Raw genomic sequence first — 21,161 nt, 5'->3', positions numbered from 1 at the left:
CACTCACCCTCAACCCCTCACTCACCCTCACTCACCCTCAACCCCTCAACATCAACCCCTCACCCTCACTCACCCTCACCCTCACTCACCCTCACTCACCCTCACTCACCCTCACCCTCACTCACCCTCACCCTCACTCACCCTCACCCTCACTCACCCTCACCCTCACTCACCCTCACCCTCACTCACCCTCACCCTCACTCACCCTCACCCTCACTCACCCTCACCCTCACTCACCCTCACTCTCACTCACTCTCACTCACCCTCACTCACCCTCACTCACCCTCACTCTCACTCACCCTCAACCCCTCACCCTCACTCACCCTCAACCCCTCACTCACCCTCACTCACCCTCACCCACCCTCACCCTCACTCACCCTCACTCACCCTCAACCCCTCACCCTCACACAGTGCAATAGGTCTCGGAGCATTTGAGTTAGAGCTTTTAGAAATGTTTATGGCTTTTTTTTTTAATTCTTTAGCATTGGCTACAGGAAACAAAAATGCTAAAGATTTACAAAAAAACCCATAAACAATTCTAAAAGCACTAACTCTAATGCTGCGAGACCTATTGCATTTCCAATGCTTGTTGATTTTGATTTATCCTTCACCCAAGAATGTAACGCAGTGCTCAGAGGGACTACTGCGTAACATATAATTTTTCCTCCAAATAAGTCACAGAGTGGAGGCTCACCAAGTTCCTAGTCAAGGCAAGGCTGGATGCTGCCCAAGGTCATACGCTTCACCCCTAAGTCAGCTAATAGATTAGTCAGAGTCCAAACTCAAGCTGCAAGACTGGCCACAAATTCAAAACAATAGGACCGCATAAAACAAGCACTAACATCTCTTTACTCACTCCAAGACAAATCACATATCAAGGCCAAAGTCCTTTGCATATGCACACGGTTTTTGGGGTAAGGTCCTTGACTAGTCACAAAAACTGGTTCTGTACAAAAAAATGGCCAGTACTGTCCACTCATCTGAGTCCCAGCTCACTCTCTTTATGGGTTGCAAGATTCAGAAACACAGGAGCAGAACTCCAGAGTTCAAGGCCTGCAGCTATGGGGTGCTCTAAGCCCACTCCACGCCTGAGGGGCCTAGTGAACTACGCCAGTTGCAATGAAGATGCTAAAAACTGAACTTACCTGGTATGCATTTCATTAACTTGAAACATGGAGGTGCATGTGTGCAGGCATTGGTCGACCTTTTAACCACAGAGTATATACACTTGCCCACTTTTTAGGTCGCGCCTGGGCAGCGCATGCGCTGCTCAGTGAGGCATGCTGTATTCAGGTAGGGAATTGAAGCTCCGCCCATATTTTTAATTAACTTGTGTCATTGTCCACTGTAAACTGCAACTTTTCATTGGCCAATAGCTTAGTAGTCCCTCCTTAGTACCGCTGTGCATCGTTTTGTAACCTCCCATGGCGACACCCCCTGTTACGAGTGTTGTTACTCTGTAGGTTTTAATTACAGCCTCTGAGCACTATTTTTATCAAATAGCAATAGGTCTTGCATTTGCGAGAGTTTCAACTATTAGCATTGTAAATGACAATGCCTTTAATGATCTGTTTTAAAAAAACACATAAATAAAAAGGCATTGTCATTTACAATGCCAATAGCTCAAACTCTCATAAATGCGCAACCTATTGCATTGCAAATGCTTGCTAACCTCATTACTAACCGCCTCCTCCCATTGCCAGAATTACCTCAACAGCAACTGTGTCGCTCATTCCACAGGTACTGGTTTTTAACCCAATCTACAATCAGTCGCATGATCATTTAACTGAGAAGCTCTCTTTGTGCTCTTTCAAAACATTTAATCATGTGCACTGCATACTCTGGTATTTTCCACTTGCAATGCAATTTCTGTCTAACCATGTGTCCAGAACTCACTGATAGGTGACATTAATGTAAAACACCTAAATATAGAAAACAATTAAATAAATTTGAGTAAAAAAAGCTCGGCTCTTGGGGGTACATAATATCACAGCAGCGGGGGGCAGTAGGTATAACTGGGAAAGCAGAGCAAAGCAGGGAAGGCAATCAGAAGAGCAGAAGCAGGGAGAAGAAAATTAATACATCAATATGGCGTCTAGGTAAGCATTTCTAAAGTTGTTCAAAGAAAGTAGAGAATTTAAGGGTGGACATGGAAGCTCAAGTGTAGCAGCCTGCCAGGGTAAGAGAAACAACATTGTTGTGTAAAAACTTTTCTTCACTCTTCACAGTGCATACATGTGTAGCAAAGTATGAGCTAAAGACGATTGAACTATGGGAATGAACATGGCAACCATTTGTAAACAAGTCAAAAAAAGAGCTTGAAACTCTTATGGTAGTTTAGGCAATAGGACTTGTGCCATACATCAACACTAATGTAGGTTAAAACAGGGGGTAGCACTTTGGAGTTTGACAGAAGTGGCACTTAGAACTATATTCAACCTTCCTCTATTGATATGAAAGGTCCAGTGGTACTCAAGGGAGGCGCCAAAGGGAAAGCCAGTAGCCCTAAGGCATGCCGGGTCTGGTGACTTAGTGGACTAATGCTTCCGCTGTAGGTGCCTATGTTTGACCTCATGTTCACCGCAGGGCACAAGTCATAAAAAAAGAAGTGGGGGGACGCTGTCACCCCCCTGTAAAATAAGCGGGGAGACGCCGTCTGCCCACGTGGTACCCCGACTCGAGCCCTGGTTCACCGGTTAAAATCCTGGCGAGTCCGCTCTGCCTTTCATCCTTCTGAGGTCAATAAAATTAGCACCATTAAGTTGGGTAACAATAAACATCTGTTATTCAGTGCTAAGATACCCACGGGTGAACGTGTGCTTAACAAATACACGTTATGTTATTTTATGTTATGTTATAACAGGCTGTTATCACTTAAAAAGAAGGGATTGCCAAATACCTAAAGAGTGTGCCAAGCACCCCACTATCATGGTTTTCCAAGTGCAATATCATGACAGATACTGTAACTGGCCAACCAGGGAACTTGACCAAAGAAAAGCGATGGGTGTCATCAACTTGTTCTGCTAACTATCATTTGCAGAAAAAGTGTAAACAAGTGGAACTACTTTGGTCTCTAAAAGAATTGTTAAACCAGGTGTCAGATGGTTCTGGTGAATTGGTTCCATTCTGATGAAAAGTAGTGATAAATGAGATATCACAGTTTCTTTTTACAGTAACTAACAGCGCAGAGAGATGGGCACAGGGCCACAGCTAGGCATGGGAAGTGTGGACAGCTGCCCAGGGCCCCGTAGTCAGCCCTCCAACGTGGGGCCCGCACCAATGCGATAGTCAGAGCACGGTATGAAAGGTGCCACCTTGCAAGTGCGTCACCTTAGGAGGCCCCCTCCCCTGGCATCACTGCTATGGTGTAGCAAGGGAACCCGAGGGGAGGGCCCCCCTTCCCATTCCCAGTTGCAAACTCAGGTTTGTCCAGCAATTAGGCCTCCACAGTCCACCCACACAGAGGCACAGGGGGGTGGCTATTGCGCCGCTGTTTAGCTCCCTGGCAGTTGGAGATAAGCAATCCTCACACCTTCAGCCCTTGATGAGTTGATAAAAGGTGCTTGTAGGTGGCTGAGAGGGAGGGGCTGCAGCTTCAGGAGCAGGGGGCATCTATTGAGATGCAAACAGCCTCGAATGGGTCAAGTCTATGCAATTTAGAGAGGGCTCGCACATTTCCCTTCTGCCCAGGGCCCCAAAAATCCTAGTACCGGCCCTGGATGGGAAGGCATTTTTTGTGTGTCTGTCAACGATGCAAAGATGTGCTATAGGGTTGATACACCACCAGGAGTACAACAGTTGATGTTTGGTGTAGAAAAGGTCCTAGAGTACTGTAGCAGAAATTTTCACAGCTACCGGATGCTATGTTGCTGCTAAGGTTTACTTAAGTTTTGTGCCGTTGACTGCGTCCCACAATCTCTGCAAACTCATCGAGAAATTATACAAAGGATTAGATCAAAAGGAAAACCAACTGATCAAGAAACTTGCTGACATTTTTGAAAACACGTTTGACCACTATCCGCGGCCCATCACAGTGCTGACCATGTGAACCAATTTCACCTGTGACAAAGTGTCACAGAACAATTATAAGAAGACCAAAACTGCAACAAAAAAATTAAAAATGAATGTTGAGTAATGAGACTACCGCCTCGGTATCCAAAATACACCACTGTCAGAAGGAATCTGACAGCCAGAGAAGACGTCTAGGTGTGCCACAACATGATGCGAAAAAAAGACTATGTCAGTTTTGTAACCATTTTAAAGGCCTTTGCGTGCAGTGCAAACTTTTGTTCGGCCGCTTAAGCACCTACACCCACTTTAGTAAATTAGGGCCATAATAATCTGTGGACATCCTGGCCGAGGGCGAGTGCTCACAGGCCTACATGAAATTGAGGGAGTTTAGCAATGCCGTACGAGAGGACCTCAGAGGGGTACTGCAGTGTGCATGGGTTTTTGCAATTGAAGAAAAAATAGGATGTTTGAAGAGAGAAAAAATATTAAAGAAAAGTCGCCACTCTACCAAATGCTAGAACAGATTCACCTTTGTGCAATGGGTATGAAACGTTTACATCAATCAAAGGGCAACGAATTGGAAGAGAACACTTAGCTAATTGAAGCGTAGGTGGAAGCTACAAAATGTAAATTATTTGACTATTGATTGGCCATGGCAATAAGTAGAAAGTGGTGAAGCTGAATCGAGCCAGAGTGTATTTTCCAAGAGTACCGATGGAATTTATGAGAGGATGAGACCAGTACTAGGCCATCTCAAGGTATTTTGGCGCCATGCGTGAAGATTACATTTTCGTTTCTTCTTCCCTTTCCTGTTTCTGTATTAACCAAGTACCGGCTATCCCTGCAGAGTGATCACCCAATCACGAAGCCAAATCATGCAAGTACGCTTAAAGAGGTCAGGCCCGCCACAGACTAAAATTGTGTATCTGCCGCCACCTAGTGGAAGCGTTTATTAACTATAAGTGCATGTCTCAAGAATAATCCATTTTTGGCAGAACTCTAGCCAGCATACTAAGCAACCTTCTAAACGTTCTCAAAAACACATTAAGCCTGTACTGTACCTATAAAACTCTTCTAATAAAATCTTTTGGAAAAAAAACACATTAAACTTCTCAATCTTTGTTTTGTATTTAGGCTAATTTAGTCGAAACCTTCCATTGAAGACAACAAACTTTATGGCAATTCCAAACTAAAACCAAGCTTCAATTAGACAAGTGGACATATGCTCAGTAATAAAAGAAAAGTTTACTTGGTTCTATTGTGAAGCGCTCTGACACCTTTGGGTAAAGTCCGCGCTATATAAAAATGCATTAAATAAATAAAATAAATAAACAAAGCAGTAAAGAGAACAACGTAAAAAAGAACTGTGAAGCATATAAAGACTCGAAGCAGCCTTGTAATGAGGTTGAAGGGCCCCAGATGCCTAGTCATCAGAAAATTTCAAATTGTAAACTTATCAGCCCAAGTTCCAACTCATCTAGTGACATTGGCGCTTCATGGGTCCATGCACCCTAATTCAGACAGTGAAACTGGGCCTGCGTTCCCTCAATTTCCGTCTCAAAAACCTGGGTGCCGTGGATCCCTCAAACCTCTGAACCCTAGTGCCACTGCACCTGCTGCACTTTTGATAGCGTCGCCCTGGGCCAGTAGTTTGTCTGGCGAGAGTCCAATTTGTTACTTTTATCCTGATTAAGGGACTAAGCTTCTTTAACCTAAAAAAGACCCAGTGCAAAACAACGTGCAAGAAGACATCGGGGCATATTACTAAGGGGAGCAATAGGCAATTATCGCCGATTTAGCTGCCGTTTTCAGCCGCTAAGCGGCGATATTTCTATCGCCCTATTAGCAAGCTGTCGCTAACTGATGTTAGCGACAGCCTTTAGCCATGTTATCCAATGGGAGGTGGATAACATGGCTAAGAGCATTTCGTCACTAATGCGTGAATATCGCTGTATTCTCAGCGATATTCGCGCATTTCGCCGCTATCGCTGGATATTTTAGCACAATGGAGAAAAACGTTGCTAATAGCATGTTTTCTCCGCTAACATATCCAGCTATAGGCAGCGATAAAAAAATCGTCGCTAAGCCTATTTAACGATAAATATCACTACTTATTGGTAAAATGCCCCATCGTCCTTACTCACCTTCCCCCTTTGCCCCTAGACTTGCTAACATTTAACTTCAACCGCGTGAAAAAGAAAGCAGGATTGTGCCCGTGTCACCGTTCTTTGTATGTTGTATTTGTTTTATTGGGGCATTTAAATTGCACAAACTCAGCATTTTTAGGGGCAGAAGAGGACTTTACGTAGAAACAGGAATACATGCTCCAGATGCAGTGGACTTTTACAAACAGGAAAGGAGAGGAAAAGATTGTGAGAGGAAAGATAAAAAAAAAGTAGATACGCTTCCAGGCTAGTATGAGATAGTGAAGAGATGAATTTCGAGACCCTTCCTGTAGAACTTGCAAATGCGACCTCGTTTATTTGGGTACGCAGTCATAAAATACTGTTTTTGTGGAACCAGCATTCTCTAGGCTTTCATCATTGAGTCATTTTTCAAAAATACTGCATCTTCTCAAATAATCACATAACCTTATATGGTCTGCTAGTGGTTGGCACATGTGTACACTGATTGGTGGTTGTATCTGGTGTTTTTATTGGGCTAGGGTTAATGTCCTCATTGGTTGGGTATTTGAGGGTTCTGATTGGTTTCTCGGTCTGTGATTCCATCATTGTAGGGTTGGGACTAGGGCTGTGTGTGTGTGTGTGTGTGTGGGGCTCTGTGTGTGTGCTTGTGGCTCTGTGTGGATAGCTTTTTTTGTAGGTTGCTCTGTGTAGGTGGCTCTATGTGAATGACTCTGTGTGGGTGGCTCTGTATGTGTATGGCTCTGTGTGTGTGTGGCTCTGTGTGGATAGCTTTTTTGTAGGTGGCTCTATGTGTGGGTGACTGTCTGTGTGAGGGTGGCTCTGTGTAGGTGGCTCTATGTGAATGACTCTGTGTGGCTCTGTGTGGGTGTAAATGCAATAGGTCATACATTTGCGAGCGATTAAGCTATTGGCATTGTAAATGACAATGCAATTTATTTAACGATTAAACTATTGGCAATGTAAATGACAATGCCATTTATTTATGATTTAAAAAAAAATGTCATGGGCAATGCCAATAGCTCTACCTTTAATAATGCCGAGACCATTGCATTGTAAATGCTTGTTGATTATGCACTACATGCCACTCCATGAGATGTATCACACAACAAGATGGTACGCATGAACAAGAGCTAGTATTTGAAGTGTAGATGGCGTTTTGCAAGGCACTCCAATCTCTCTTAGACAAAATAATTACCAAGTGTTTCCTAAAAACTAATGGGGGTGGGATGAAGCTTTACTGAAGAAATGCTGCTGCCAACAATTGTCAGATGTCATTTTGCACGCTGTTTCCAGTGTATACCTGGCTGCACACTTTTAATAGAGAGGTTCACCTATTTTTGTCAGGTGTCCCACATCCATCAAACTCTAAATATCCCCTTAGGTGATTGTCTATAAGTATGCTTTCCTCTTGCCGAGGTCTAGTCCAAGATCTGTCAGGAGAGAACTACCTGACCTCCTTTACATGAAGCACTTAGTGGCCAATGGACTACCTGTTGCTGTTACAAATGTTTCTAATAGGCTGACCGGGGATCAGGTAATTGAGGATATATAATTCACCAATTTATCAGTTGGCCTTGTGTACTATTGTTATGTTATGCATATTTGCTGGTGTGTGTACTTAGCCCAGCATAGGGCAGGATAGTTAATTGAAAAGCCAGGTCTTCAGCTTCTTGCAGAATTCAAGAAGAGAGGAGGAGGCTCTGATGTAGAGCGATAGGTCATTCCATGCTTTGGGAGTGATGTAAGAGAAGCTCTTGTCCTCCTGATCTGAGTCTGTGTATGCTGGTGATGTGTGTGATTTGGAGTTGTGCAGAGAGGAGGTGTATGGGAGGTTGGTGGAAGGAGATTCAACTGTTCAGGTTGGTGGGGCCTGAGTTGTGTAGTACCTTGAATGTGTGTCTGTGTGTGTGAGGAGTTTGAATTGAGTGTGTTTGTGTATTGGGAGCCAGTGTAGTTCCCTGAGGTGTGGTGTGATGTAAGTTCTGTGTGGGAGATTGAGGATCACTCTGGCTGCCGAGTTCTGGAGGGTTTGTAGTCTTCTAGTAATTTGCTTAATGATCTCAGTGTAGAGGGTGTTCCCATAGTCCAATTTGCTAGTGACTAGAGCATGAGTGGCAGGCTTTCTAGTGTTGCTTAGGAGCCATTGGGAGATCTTCCTCAGCATCTTCAGGGTGTGGAAGCAGGTTGCAGTGGCTGTATTGACTTGTGTGGTTATGTCCAATTTGCTGTTGATGATTATTCTGAGGTTTCTGGCGTGGGTACTGAGTGTGGCTGTGGGTCCAAGTTCAGCTGGCCACCAGTTGGAGTTCCATGGTGAGGTGCTCTTGCCGAAGATCACTACATCTGTCATGTTGGGTTTGAGCTTGAGACAGTTGGCTTTCATCTAGTTAGTGACTTTGGACATGCAGGCAATAAACGTGTTTCTTGAGTTGGGGGTCCTGTCCAAGAGAGAGAGTATGGGATGTATGTTGTCTGCGTAGGAGAAGATTTTGATGTGTGTACAAATTACATTGGCCATACGGATCATGTATGCAATGAAGAGGGTGGGGCTGAACTGAACGATGAACCTTGAGTCACTCTGCAGATGAGTTTGTGGGCTTCCAAGGACTACTGTGTCAGGTGTCAGCTTGTGTTATATCTGATAAGGAGCCAATACAAAAGAAAGCGGGCCCTTGGATGCCAATCTCGTGCAGGTGACTGATGAGGATGGGGTGAGATACCATGTAAAATGTTGAAGAGAGGTCCACGAGATTTAGGGCTGCCACATCGCCTTTATCAAGGATCATGCAGATGTGGTCTATGTCGGTGAGGAGTGATATTTCTGTACTGTGGTTGGTGCGTGGTGTTGAGGAGCTGGTGGTTGCTAAGATGGTCAGTGAGGCATTGGTTGATTAGTTTCTCTAAGACCCTTGCCATGTATGGTAGAAGGGAGATGGGTCTGTAGTTGGCTGGATCATGGGATGGTTTCTTGTGCAGGGGCATGAACGGTGGGATGTATCCAGGTATCTGGGAATGTGCATGAGTCGATGGAGGCATGGAGGATGGGTGTTAGCACTTTGCTGATCTGTAGAAGTACATTGGTAAAGATGTGAGGAGGGGCAAGGGTTAGAAGGAACCTCAAGTGGATGGTCTTCATGGTAGCAGCGATTTCCAAGATAGTGACAGCACGCCACGATGTCAGGGTTAATTCATCGGCCGTGATGGGAAGTTGAGTTGCAACAGTGATGGGGTCCAGTTGAGCATCAAAGGTGCTGTATATGGAGGTGATTTTGTTGCAGAATAATTCCGAGAGCTTGTTGCAAATGTCTTGTGAGGGATTGATGTTGCTGGAGCTAGCAGGAGACACAGTGAAATCTTTGATGTTGGGGACAATTCTTTGCTGCTGTTCTACTTTTGATTTGGTCTGGAGCTAACTCAGTCATGCACAAGAGGTAGTAGTTTTTAGATCTACTGGACCTCTTATTGGAGAACTTTAGTGCCATCTGACTTTAGACCATTTTGGCTTTTAACCAGTTGGCCATATTAAAATAACTATGCATCAGAGCTGATGTATGTCAAAATCTCAGGGTCAATAATATTGATATATATTATCAATGTAAGCCAATATATAAAAGTATCATTCTTAACTATACATGTACTTACCTTGATGAAATGCTGGAGGTCAATATTGTGGCATCTATATATACTTGTAGGTCGATATTAAAAAATATATAATTTTGTAGGACACCATCAAGCAGTCAATTACTTACATGTTAAAAAAATTGATATTTTTGTTGGACATCATCAAGCAGTCAATTACGTACATGTTAAAAAATTGATATTTTTGTAGGACACCATCAAGCAGTCAATTACGTACATGTTAAAAAATTTATATTTTTATAGGACACCATCAAGCGGTCCATGATATACATGTACTCTTTGAGGCTATGCTAGTATGTCCAGGCAAGAGTAGGGGTCGTCATATTGCATGAGATATACAGCTTGAAAAAAATGTTGCATCCACTACTAGATGTGGAGTTAGTAGTAAATATATACTTGCATTGACGATATTAGTAGCAGGTGACATAGTCGATGCAATAATTTGTAGGTCAACATTGTTGACCTCCATATGGTGATTTACAACCCCGAAAAAGCTATATCACTGTGGATACCTATCAGTGCACATACGATCACTTTTGTCAATTTTGCTTCTGATTAGCAGGTTCTATAGCCCATGAACTATATCTTGATGCATGTATATTCCTATCTGCTTTTCGTTCGGAGAACATGCTCTTTTGTCTATCTGCTTTTGACCTCAACCCTTACCTCTCACAGCAGAATCCTAGCTGCCTCACACACAGACCCTATCACCTTTTTATCAACACTCTCTGAAAATCTCCACAGTCCTTCCAGCCAACAACTGAGGTATCTCAAAAGTACACAGTAATCACGTACTGGGTATTATCATATTGCAGCTAATTAATCACGCCACATCAGGAGACAGGTGCTGGAATGTGCCCTTTCCAGTGGATGGGTTCCAGGTATTCTCTCAACTGCTGAGACAGATTTAAGCAGCCACTGCCACCCCTAAACTAAAGGACAACTATAATCTTTACTTATAAACCTCAAAGGAAAAATAAAAGATGGACACACATGTCTAGAAAAATAAATGATCACTGGTGGTGTAGAAAGGAGTATTCTGTCTCCCAAAGACCCCATAGATGTCTAACAATACAAGCACCCTCCTCATGTATGTATGCCAGGCTGAAACAACCTCCTCTTTCTTACAGAACAAAAGAGTGTCCTACATCCTGCAGACATCTGCACTCGGTGCAGTCTGTGCCTCCGAAAGGCCTTTGAAGGGCCTGATCCATGATTGGCTCTGAGCCAACCCTATCAGTCTTTCAGGAGCACTTGCTTGCACTTTCCCAATGACCCCGCCCACTCTGCAAATCATTACACCCTCTCCTTCCCTCTATCCTACAACCCTGAGACGACGCTGGTTTCGTCCTTCGCGTCTGATACTAGCTGTGGGAATTGTGGGGCTGCGCTGCCGCCATCTTGTCTCCTTCTCCACCTGAAGCGTTCTCTCAGATCTCCCAGTGGCAGTCTCGTTGAACCGTCTGAGACAACTGCATAACCAAACAAGGCCTAAAATGAGACACGCTGTCTGTAAACGGGCTTCTCAGTTTACACATGGGAGGGGGGTTAACCCGTGGCTGGGGCTTCTACTAAAGTGCAGGGATTTTTACATGATGGCTGTTAAGGAAGTGTGAGAAGGCAACAAAGCCAAAATGAAGTGATCTGCTTCCAAATGGATGCTCAATGACCTCAATATGGCTGGGGGTGATGTTCAGAAATGAGAGTGCTGCCAGGTTTGCAAAGACCACAGGCATCACTTGATCAGTGCTTGGGGTCAAGAGCAGATAGTTGAAGCAGTACACATGCTGTGTTGTTTTTTCCTATACGACCAGGACTAATATTTACGGTCAAGCTCTACAATGCACACTATGTCACAAGCTCCTTAAGTTATTTCTAACTTCTACTCTTTGTCCTCTAGCCATTTACCTCTGAATCTGGAGCACCTAAGACTTTTAGTCCCCTAAGAATAAAAGTTGTCATAGTTCACAGTAAATCTTTGGTGGTGGGCTGCTGTCACCGAGATCATAAAATTCAAGTAAATGCATCACAGTAACACTGACCCACTGGTTGAAATGATTGTCTTGAATTGAGGACCGGGATCATGGTCCACCCTGGGCACTGACTCCCCAAGTGAGTGCCTACAAGGCCCAATGGGACATAAGTCTACACTTATAGACTATCTGCTGTTGGTGTATTGTCCTTTCTCTCCTCTCTCTCTACACTTCAGTTATTTTCGTTCAATTGCACCTCACTCTCTCCATGTCTCTGTCCCTTCTTTCATCAGTTTCTTACATATTTCTGTCATGTTGCGCAGTTTGAACATTCCCTCCTCCAGCTACCTCCTGTTTTGTTTCGTACTTCTCCAACCCAAAAGTCTCATGGTCTCTCTTTTTCTGCTGGTCTTTTAGGTTTCTCTTCTCAGCAAGCGACAGCAGGTGCTCTAGTGACTGAAAAGGTTTGATACCCTTTCACATCATGGCATCCCCAGACAGAATGAGTGAGGAGGACAGCGTCATGGACGACATCGCTCAGAAGATAACGCTGACACTGCGCATGCTCATGCTTGGAAAGGTGAGAGGCTTGGTCAAACCTCAAAAGTTTCTCCCTATGCTCTTCAGTAGTTCTCTGTGTGACCAGGGATCCAACATTCTGCTGCCTACACCTCTCCCAGACTGGGGGAAAGTTAGCTTTCTAGAGTTGCTGTCTCATTGTAAATAATGAATGCACCCATCAGGCAACTTCCCCCACAGTCCACATACTTGAGTGCACCAATCAGGCAGATTCCATTGGCATTGTAAATGACAATAGCTTAAACTCTCGCAAATGCGAGATCTTTTGCATTGCAAATACTTTTTTTGCCGGGCCTTCACGTTAATACAGGCCACGCCCCTTACCTTAGACGAGCTGCATCTCAACAAAGGTATGCAGCTGCCATTAAAGTAAAAGCGTGGTATGGAGCGTTTTTACAAAAAAAAGCAATTTTTTGTCTAGTTGACAAACAAATGCTTTTTTTGTAAAAGCGTCCCATGCCACGGTTTCACTTTAATAGCTGCTGCGGTCCTTTCTGTAGACACGCTCGTCTGAAGAAAGGGGCGTGGCCTCTATTAATGTGACAGCGCGACACGGAGAGCTTCTAAACAAAACAATAAAAAGTGAATAAATAGTGAAAAAAACATGCGGCTGGGATCGGCGCTGCAAATAAAACAAAGGCGGGCCCCCACTGTGGTGTTCCATGCTAATAAATAAAATATTAAACAAGCATTTACAATGCAATGGTTTCGCCTTTTGAAAAGTTTGAGCTATTGGCGTTGTAAATGACAACATTTTTAGGTCTCGTAGCGATACAGCGCGTCAGCGCTGTACTCGCCGAGATCTTTTGTCACTGACTCTGCTTCCCAGGAGACAGCCTCGGCCACGCGCATTGCCTCTTCAAGGAGGCGATTTCCGCTGGCCACGCGCTCAGCTGCTGTCTCCTGGGAAGCAGCAACACCACACACGCATGCTCAGAAACAGAGACAGACACACACACACGAGCGCTCATGCACGCACGCACCCACACATACAGAGAACCCACCCCCGCCGTCGCATACATACACAAACACACACACACACACACACACACACACAAGTGCACCGAGCGCTTGCCCACTTACCGCCACTCCGGACTTCAGCCGCCACCGCTGGGCTCTGCCCGCGCCACCAGCAGTGCTTCTCTCTGTGGGCGCGGCTTCTCTCCGTGGGCGCGTGCGCGGGCTTCCGAAGCCGGAAGTCCCGCCCCACGGAAAGTCGCAAACCATCGACTGGAATAACCCAGCACCAGGATTACTTCAATGTGCACTGCGGGCTGATCTGCAACCAGCAACAACACGGGAATATTCTGTTGTTTTGTCCTCCCCCCTAAATGGAGATAAACAAACGCCATACCAAAACTAATACAAACAAGAGAGGCCTATGCTTTCTCAATCATAATTCGATAATGCGAGTCACTGTGCTATAATCTACAAGCACTGTAATCACACGTACCTGATGACCAGGAGTGCGTGGGACCCAATCAAAGTGTGGTCTCAAACAAGCCGCTTCTTTGCATTACATGGATATAAACCCGCTGCATCGCACAGGAGTTGTGGTATACGTCATGTTTCCAAATGCACCATTACATTGAACATAGGTGAACATTACACGTGGCTAGAGTTTCTCGAGCTGGCTGACCAATCGCTTTGAAGCCCACTCCATTCTAAACACACGTACCACGGCACCAGCTAATACCCAGGGAGTCTATGCTTCTGGAAGTGTCGCCACCCGCAACATGCGCAATGTGGAGTTGTCCAATTTGCACACAAAGTTGCTTTGTGCACACCATAGCGTACATATCTGCGACCATTTAAATGTGAAATGGAATAATCAAGGCCACTGGAATTATGATACTGCGCCCACTGCATTTCCCACATAATTATGGATTTGCCAGTGAATCCATCATCTACTGCATAACCTGCAGATTTTATCGAAAAAATGCATTTCTAACTTCGAGAGATCAAAAGTTACAAAATGTGCCAACACCTGTTCCTGCGCAGTAGAAGGCCCTTCACGTAACCGGTCATCTTACAATTACTTATTAATGTGTTAAACTGATAATAAGGTCAAATCTCTGCCCATCGACGAATAACTGCCACCATCCTCCATAGCAGAGCAGCAGACAAGTTCTGCACTGATGGACAAGCCTATGAATGAGCAGTTGTGTGCAATAGGTAAAGCATTGGCAGTATGATCCAGTCTGCCATTCACCTGCATTATGAGTGCTGTGAAAGACAAAAGTGGACAGTGGAGATCTTCTTCTGCATATAGGGAAGGGCAGGTAGTAATGGCCCTCCTATACACACGATAACGTGTATTAATACCCATTAATTTACATAATACTCCCTTGACTACATCTCAAGCAATTAACAATGGCTAGCGCTTTTAACAGCTGTAATGGACCTCTGTTCCATAGAAGACTCAAACTGTCAGGTTACCCAACGCACACTTGATCTTTCCTAAATTCCACAACGTGACGTTACTTCGACGATTCCAGACCAAATCTGAAGATAAAGAGGCTGACTGGGAGTGCGGGAGGCGGAGGCAGAAAAGAGCTGGAGCCGGCAGGCTGTCCGCGACGCTGCAGGTTGTGCTCGCTGGGTCTCTCTCTCGTTCTTTTTCCCGTCTCTCCATGGGACTTATGGACACACCGCCACATATCCAACCTCCCGAAGCAAAGATACACAAATTGGTACCGATTCTCATTTCCTCACATATGGCCACGTAATCTCTGTTGGTTCAGGTGCGCATCTGCAAGATTTTTCCCCTCATCCGCTGTGTTGTGTGAGGGTTCTGGATTGCCACTATGTAAGTGCGTGGAATATTTACACCCATTTACACTAACAAACACATACAACTGCGTACTTCACTTTCTACTCACAGAAACGCACACTTGCCCCCTCAAACAAAAGACTCACACACTCTGATCACACCCTTAGTCTAATCTATGGCCACAGGCCAAGCACACTTATATACGTAGAACCACTGCCATACACACACGGACACCATCACTGCCATGCACACACGGACACCATCACTGCCATGCACACACGGACACCATCACTGCCATGCACACAGGGACACCACCACTGCCATACACACAGGGAAACCACCACTGCCAAACACACACAGACACCACCACTGCCATACACACACGGACACCACCACTGCCATACACACAGGGAAACCACCACTGCCATACACACAGAGAAACCACCACTGCCATGCACGCACGGACACCACCATTGCCATACACACACACGGACACCACCTTTGCCATGTACACACAGACACCACCCCTCCCATACACACACGGACACCACCCCTCCCATACACACACGGACACCACCACTGCCATGCACACACAGACACCACCACTGGCATGCACACACAGACACCACCACTGCCATGCACACACAGACACCACCACTGCCATGCACACATGGACACCAAAAAACAAAAATTTTGAAAAGCATTGTCATTTACAATGCCAGTAACTCAAACTTAAATGCTGCGAGACCTATTGCATTGCAAATGCTTGTTATTTATGTGCTGGTTTTGAAAATAAATAAATAAATGGCATTGTCATTTACAATGCTAATAGCTTAATCTCTCGCAAATGCGAGACCTATAGCATTTGCAATGCAATAGGTCGCGTATTTACGTGAGTTTGAGCTAATGATATTGCAGATAACAATGCGTTTTATTTAAGTTTCAAAAACCAAAACATAACTAAAAGGTCTCTCACACTGCTGTCTCTCACACACTGCTGCCTATCACACACCATGCTCTCCCACACACCATGCTCTCCCTAGAACACTCACACTGCTGTCTCTCACACTGCTGTTGCTCTCACACTGCTGTCTCTCCCACACACACACATGCAGAGAGCGACACACACAGCCGCACACATACATACAGAGAGCCACACACATACAGAGCCACACACACAGCCACACACATACATACAGAGAGCCACAGCCACACACACACACACACACATACATACATACAGAGAGCCACACACACAGAGCCACACACACCCACCCGCCACACACACACACACAGCCACACACACACACAGCCACACACAGCCACACACACACACAGCCACACACACACACAGCCACACACAGCCACACACACACACACACACAGCCACAGTTTTCAGTAGGCTTTGATCCTTTTGAGTTAGAAACAATTTATCTACAGATTATGCGCCAGATGAGGGAAAATTATGCTAAATAAAGCAGAAGCAGCAAACACAGCATCGCATAATTCCAGTGGCCCTCCCCATGACCTACTATTATATTTGAACTCAAACTTTTTGATGGCTTCCCCCATCAACAACACTTTGCAAAAAATAGGCTCAACTAATATGCAATGTTACATGCAAGCCTGCAAGTCCCAGAATGCAACAATCTGTTAACGAAAGGGTCATGACTGGCTAAAGTGTACCGTGGCAAGGGGCCCCTATGCGGGCCTCGCACCCTACAACCCGGGCTTCTCACGAGGCCTTTGATACTTGGAGTGGTCTGTACCAGTACTATTCAACAGGTGCAGATGGGCCACTGTCCATTAATATGAATGAGGGTGCACCCAGAGGCGCAACTAGAGCCAAATTAAGGGGGGGGGTCTGAACCTTTAATCAGTAGACCGAGTGATCCATCCTCAGATATAGCGGCACCAGAGGCGCCCTGAGCAGGAACATGTGGAGATCAGAGGGGCTGCGCCGCCTACACACCATTCCTGCACTGCAGGGTGTGCTTGTTGTGGTCTGATGTGGGGTAGGAGAGTGAGCAAATGACACATGGTGCATGTAAGAGGCATTGAGGCATTATGTCAACCCCTCGCCTAGAAACCGGGCTGTGTCCTCAAGTCTCGCTATTTTCAGGCGTGTGTATGGACGCTATGGACAGAGCACTCAGACACACGTTAATAAACACATCATGGATGCACGCGCGGCAGCACCGCCCCGCAGTGCCTCCCGTGCCTTACTTGCTGATGGGCGGCATCTTCATCTCCATTCTGGGCTCCGCTGGTGGCAGGGCGGCGGGGAGTGCTGGGTGCCTCCAGCACCATGCCAGCAGCGGCTGCCCCCTGCTCCTGCGGCTGCCTCTCCAGCTCCTCACTCCATCCCCGCCGCGGTGGCACCCCCGGGCCCGTGCGTCTCAATAATCCTGTCCCCGCGCTGTCACCGCAGAAACCCGCTCCGTCGCGGCCGGAACACGGCGCTCCAGCACTGGGCTTTCCTCCTTTCTGCGCTCTCAGAGCCTGATTCCTCGCTCACTGCCTCCGCCTTTTCCTGAGCTGGTGCCTCTCTCGCTGCCTCCTCCTCGGTGCAGTGCAGAGTTGGGGAAGGAAGTGCAGAGGGGGGACACCGGGACTTCCCTCAGGAAGGGGGAGGGGGCGCTGAGGCAGAGAGCGGCTTTGCAGGAAGCTACCTGCGCGCCCCTTGCACGGATCCGCCGCCTGTGGCCTTTTGTAGTACAAGCCTTATTATTACCAGCGACAAGGCGTGTGTTCTGCCGCATCTCGCGTTACATGTCCACACCGGGAGCGGCTTGCTGAAGACGGTGGCTCCCTCTGCTTGTGGAAGGTTTTAAACCATTTGTGACTGGCGCAAAGAGGGACATACTTTGGAGAGGATAATAAGATGGCCATTGTGACGGGGAGGTCGTGTGCTCTGTCATTCACAATAACATTGTCCTGGTGAGGTCAGTGGGAAATCGAACCCTTTCATTCTTTTCTGTCATAAAAATACCCTTTTTGGCTTTTGTGTCAAGTCTATTCATTTTGTTGAGCTTCACACGATACTCCTGATCTTATGTGGCTTTTTCCAGTTTGCAGAGGCAAAGACTACAGGGGAGCAGGAACGGCACACGGTCAACGGGAGGGGGCGGGGACGGCACACGGACAGCGGGAGGGGGGGCGGGAACGGCACACGAACAGTGGGAAGGGGGGGCGGGAACGGCACACGGACAGCGGCAACTAGGGGGGGCAGGAACGGGCACTCACCTGGACTTCTTCCAGCGGCGTTCGGCCTGGAATGAAGAAAGAAACATTAAAAAAAAAAAAACACACGCCCACCGCCGAGATGACGAGCACAGAGGGGCGGAGAGGGAAAAAATTGCAGGAACGCCCACAAATCTGGTCCGGCCATGACGGACAGATCTCTGTTCCAATGGCTAGCCTCCATTTATGGAGCTAGCCAGTGGAACAGAGGGCGGGACTAAGCAGTACACTGTAGAGACATTAGATTTCTCCTGGGGCCGGAGCTAAAGCTCCGTGCCCCAGGCGAAACCTAAAAAGCGTTAGGCAAGAGCGTGTCTTGCCTGCAAGAGCAGGCAGGTGAAAACCATTGAAATAAATAGTCCTTGGAGGCTGTAATTAAAGCCTACTGAGTAACAACACAGATAAGAGGGCTAGTCTTTATGGGAGGTTACAATATGAGACAAAGCAGTACTAATGAGGGACTACTAAGCCTATCGACAAATTAAAAGCCAGTTTATAAAGGACAATGACACAAGCCATTGAAAATTGTGGGCGGAGCTTCAAGTCCAAACCAGAATACAGCATGCCTCGCAGAGCAGTGCATGCGCTGCCCAGGCTCAACCTAAAAATGAATTCACCTGTTGGGCAACTTTCATCACTGTGCATTAGAATAAATGCCCCAGTCGGTCAGCTCCCATCACTGTTTGTGAGAATGAAATCACCAGTCAGACACCTCCCATTGCAGCGACCTAAAGTAGATGTACCAATTAGGTTTTACACACAAGCGTGCTGATTTAAAGATGCTCCTTTTGTGAAATTGACAAAGTTCTACAACTCCGACAACTGTGTAGAAAATCATTGTGATTTCTTATATAGACGCAGAGGTATTGGCGCATGAGGACAACCAAGCTCTACTTGACTGCCGGTTTCCCTATCTGGTTGAAATAAGGCCCTTTTTCGCACCCTGCTCAGCCTTTCCTTCAAACATTACAATAATGTTTCAGAACTTTTTGAGTTAATTCCCTGATTGCATTTTATGACCTTCTGTCAGGTGTTCCACCTGTGCCCTGTGGATCTAGGGAAAAGTGAAAAACAAATCATGACAATTTGGAAAAAATAAGACAAAAATTATCCAGACTCCCACACACTTTATCTCTTGCCCAAACCTGAGGTTCATTATTTCATGACCAAGCTCTGCCCTCGATGGTTCCATACGATTTTTTCAGACCTGTTAATAAGGATGTATGACGTTACCACGCATACTATTACCACGCATACCATTACAACGCGGTATTTACAACGCATACCGTTACAACGCATAGCGCTTTGAGGTGCTGGATAGTGGTAAGTATAATTTTATATTCCAACTCCAGTCCCCGTGGATACTAGGGAAGGTGTTGGATATACAATTAAACTTATTCCCTATCCTAGAGCGCCCCCCAGCGCAATGCGTTGTAATGGTATGCGTGGTAATGCCTGCGTTGTAAGTGTAGTGCGTGGTAAAAAATGCGTGGTAAACGTTGTATACCGTTAATAAAATCTATTTCAGGTGAATACTATCGGAATACTTAATTTCAGGATCCTTTCTTTATACATTAGTTCCAAATTAATAATGTAGGTAATTCTTTTGAGTTTGGTGAACAGGGCAAGGCACTCCACCACAGATGTAGCAAAGTACCCAACCCAGCACACTGTAAGGAAAGGTTGCCCTCTTTATTTAGAATCAAATGAACCCTCCTATTTTTTTTTTTTAAGTTCAAGTTTATTAAAACCAAAAACACAGCAGAGATACAAAATGTAATACCGTCAATCAACAAGAGACATAAGAGGTATACAAATGAAATTTAAAGAGGTATAACAAAACGGAATCAATAAACACCTATAGCTAAATCGTTAAAAAGAAATAACAAGGAAGGGAAAAGGTAGCAAAATAAAAGGGGAAATGGAGCATGAGAATTCATAAAACATAGCATTGTATGCAAATAATGAATGTAAATAAAAACAATGTGTGATAGACAGCAAGCAATGAATACGTACAGAAATTTGTAAATCAAAGTAAAAAGAGAAATAAGCAAAATCATGGTGGTTTGTGAACATCATCAGATGGATTTTGGTAATTAACCAGAACAATTTGAGGAGAGGGAGAGGTTTTGGAAAGGTAGATAGTGAGAGGTATCCATAACATATCTCGTTTAATAGTCAACGAAACGGGGGTAACAAAGTTGGTATCAAGTCTATGATGGAAACAAATAGCATACCACCAAGCAGTATAACTAACTTTAGTGGAATCTTTCCAATTGGAGGTAATGAGATGAAATGCAACGGCTAAAAACAGATCAAGCAACTTAAAGTGAGAAGGGGAGAGTGGTAAATCAGGGGTTAGGGAACCCAAAAGGACATTGGGAGGCGAGAAAGGAAGTGAAAAATCAAAAATCTTATATAAACGAGACCAAACCAGTTTCCAAAAGGAAGCAATGTTGGGGCAATGAAACAACATGTAAAGTAAATCTGCATGTGGACTGGAGCAGGACCAAATTTAGGCGAAAGTGTGAAAAGTGAAACGATTATATAAAAAGTAAAGAGTCTGAGAGGTATTAGCAGCTCTGGACGTTTTGTGTAGTTTTAACCACAGTTTATTCCATAAAGAGATGAACCAGGATATTGACAAATCATGTTCCCAGGCCAATTCAGTCTTTGATTTGAGTCGATGAGGCGGAGTCATAAGACATTTGTATAAAAGAGAAGCGGGCGGGGAAGAATCCAGAAGTGGGCGGATAGTAGAATGAGAGGAGGGTATCTCAGAGGAAGAAGGAAGAG

The 21,161-nt window shown here is 45.4% G+C and overlaps 1 protein-coding gene across 3 annotated transcripts in view; it reads left to right on the top strand.

Moving 5' to 3' along the window:
* PCBP4 (poly(rC) binding protein 4) overlaps positions 1-21,161 on the top strand; it is a 216,734-nt gene that overhangs the window by 111,461 nt on the left and 84,112 nt on the right. For all 3 annotated transcript variants that reach the window (XM_086938725.1, XM_086938727.1, XM_086938726.1), the window contains exon 2: positions 12,188-12,350. In XM_086938725.1, coding sequence (XP_086794851.1) covers positions 12,255-12,350 — 96 coding nt within the window. In that variant the 5' untranslated portion in view covers positions 12,188-12,254. The remainder of the gene's footprint in view (positions 1-12,187; positions 12,351-21,161) is intronic.

This window comes from Lissotriton vulgaris, chromosome 9 (genome assembly GCF_964263255.1).
Source record: "Lissotriton vulgaris chromosome 9, aLisVul1.2, whole genome shotgun sequence".
Lineage (NCBI taxonomy): Eukaryota > Metazoa > Chordata > Amphibia > Caudata > Salamandridae > Lissotriton > Lissotriton vulgaris.
The sequence above is the reverse complement of the archived record's forward strand: the minus strand, read 5'-3'. Positions and strand labels throughout refer to the sequence as shown.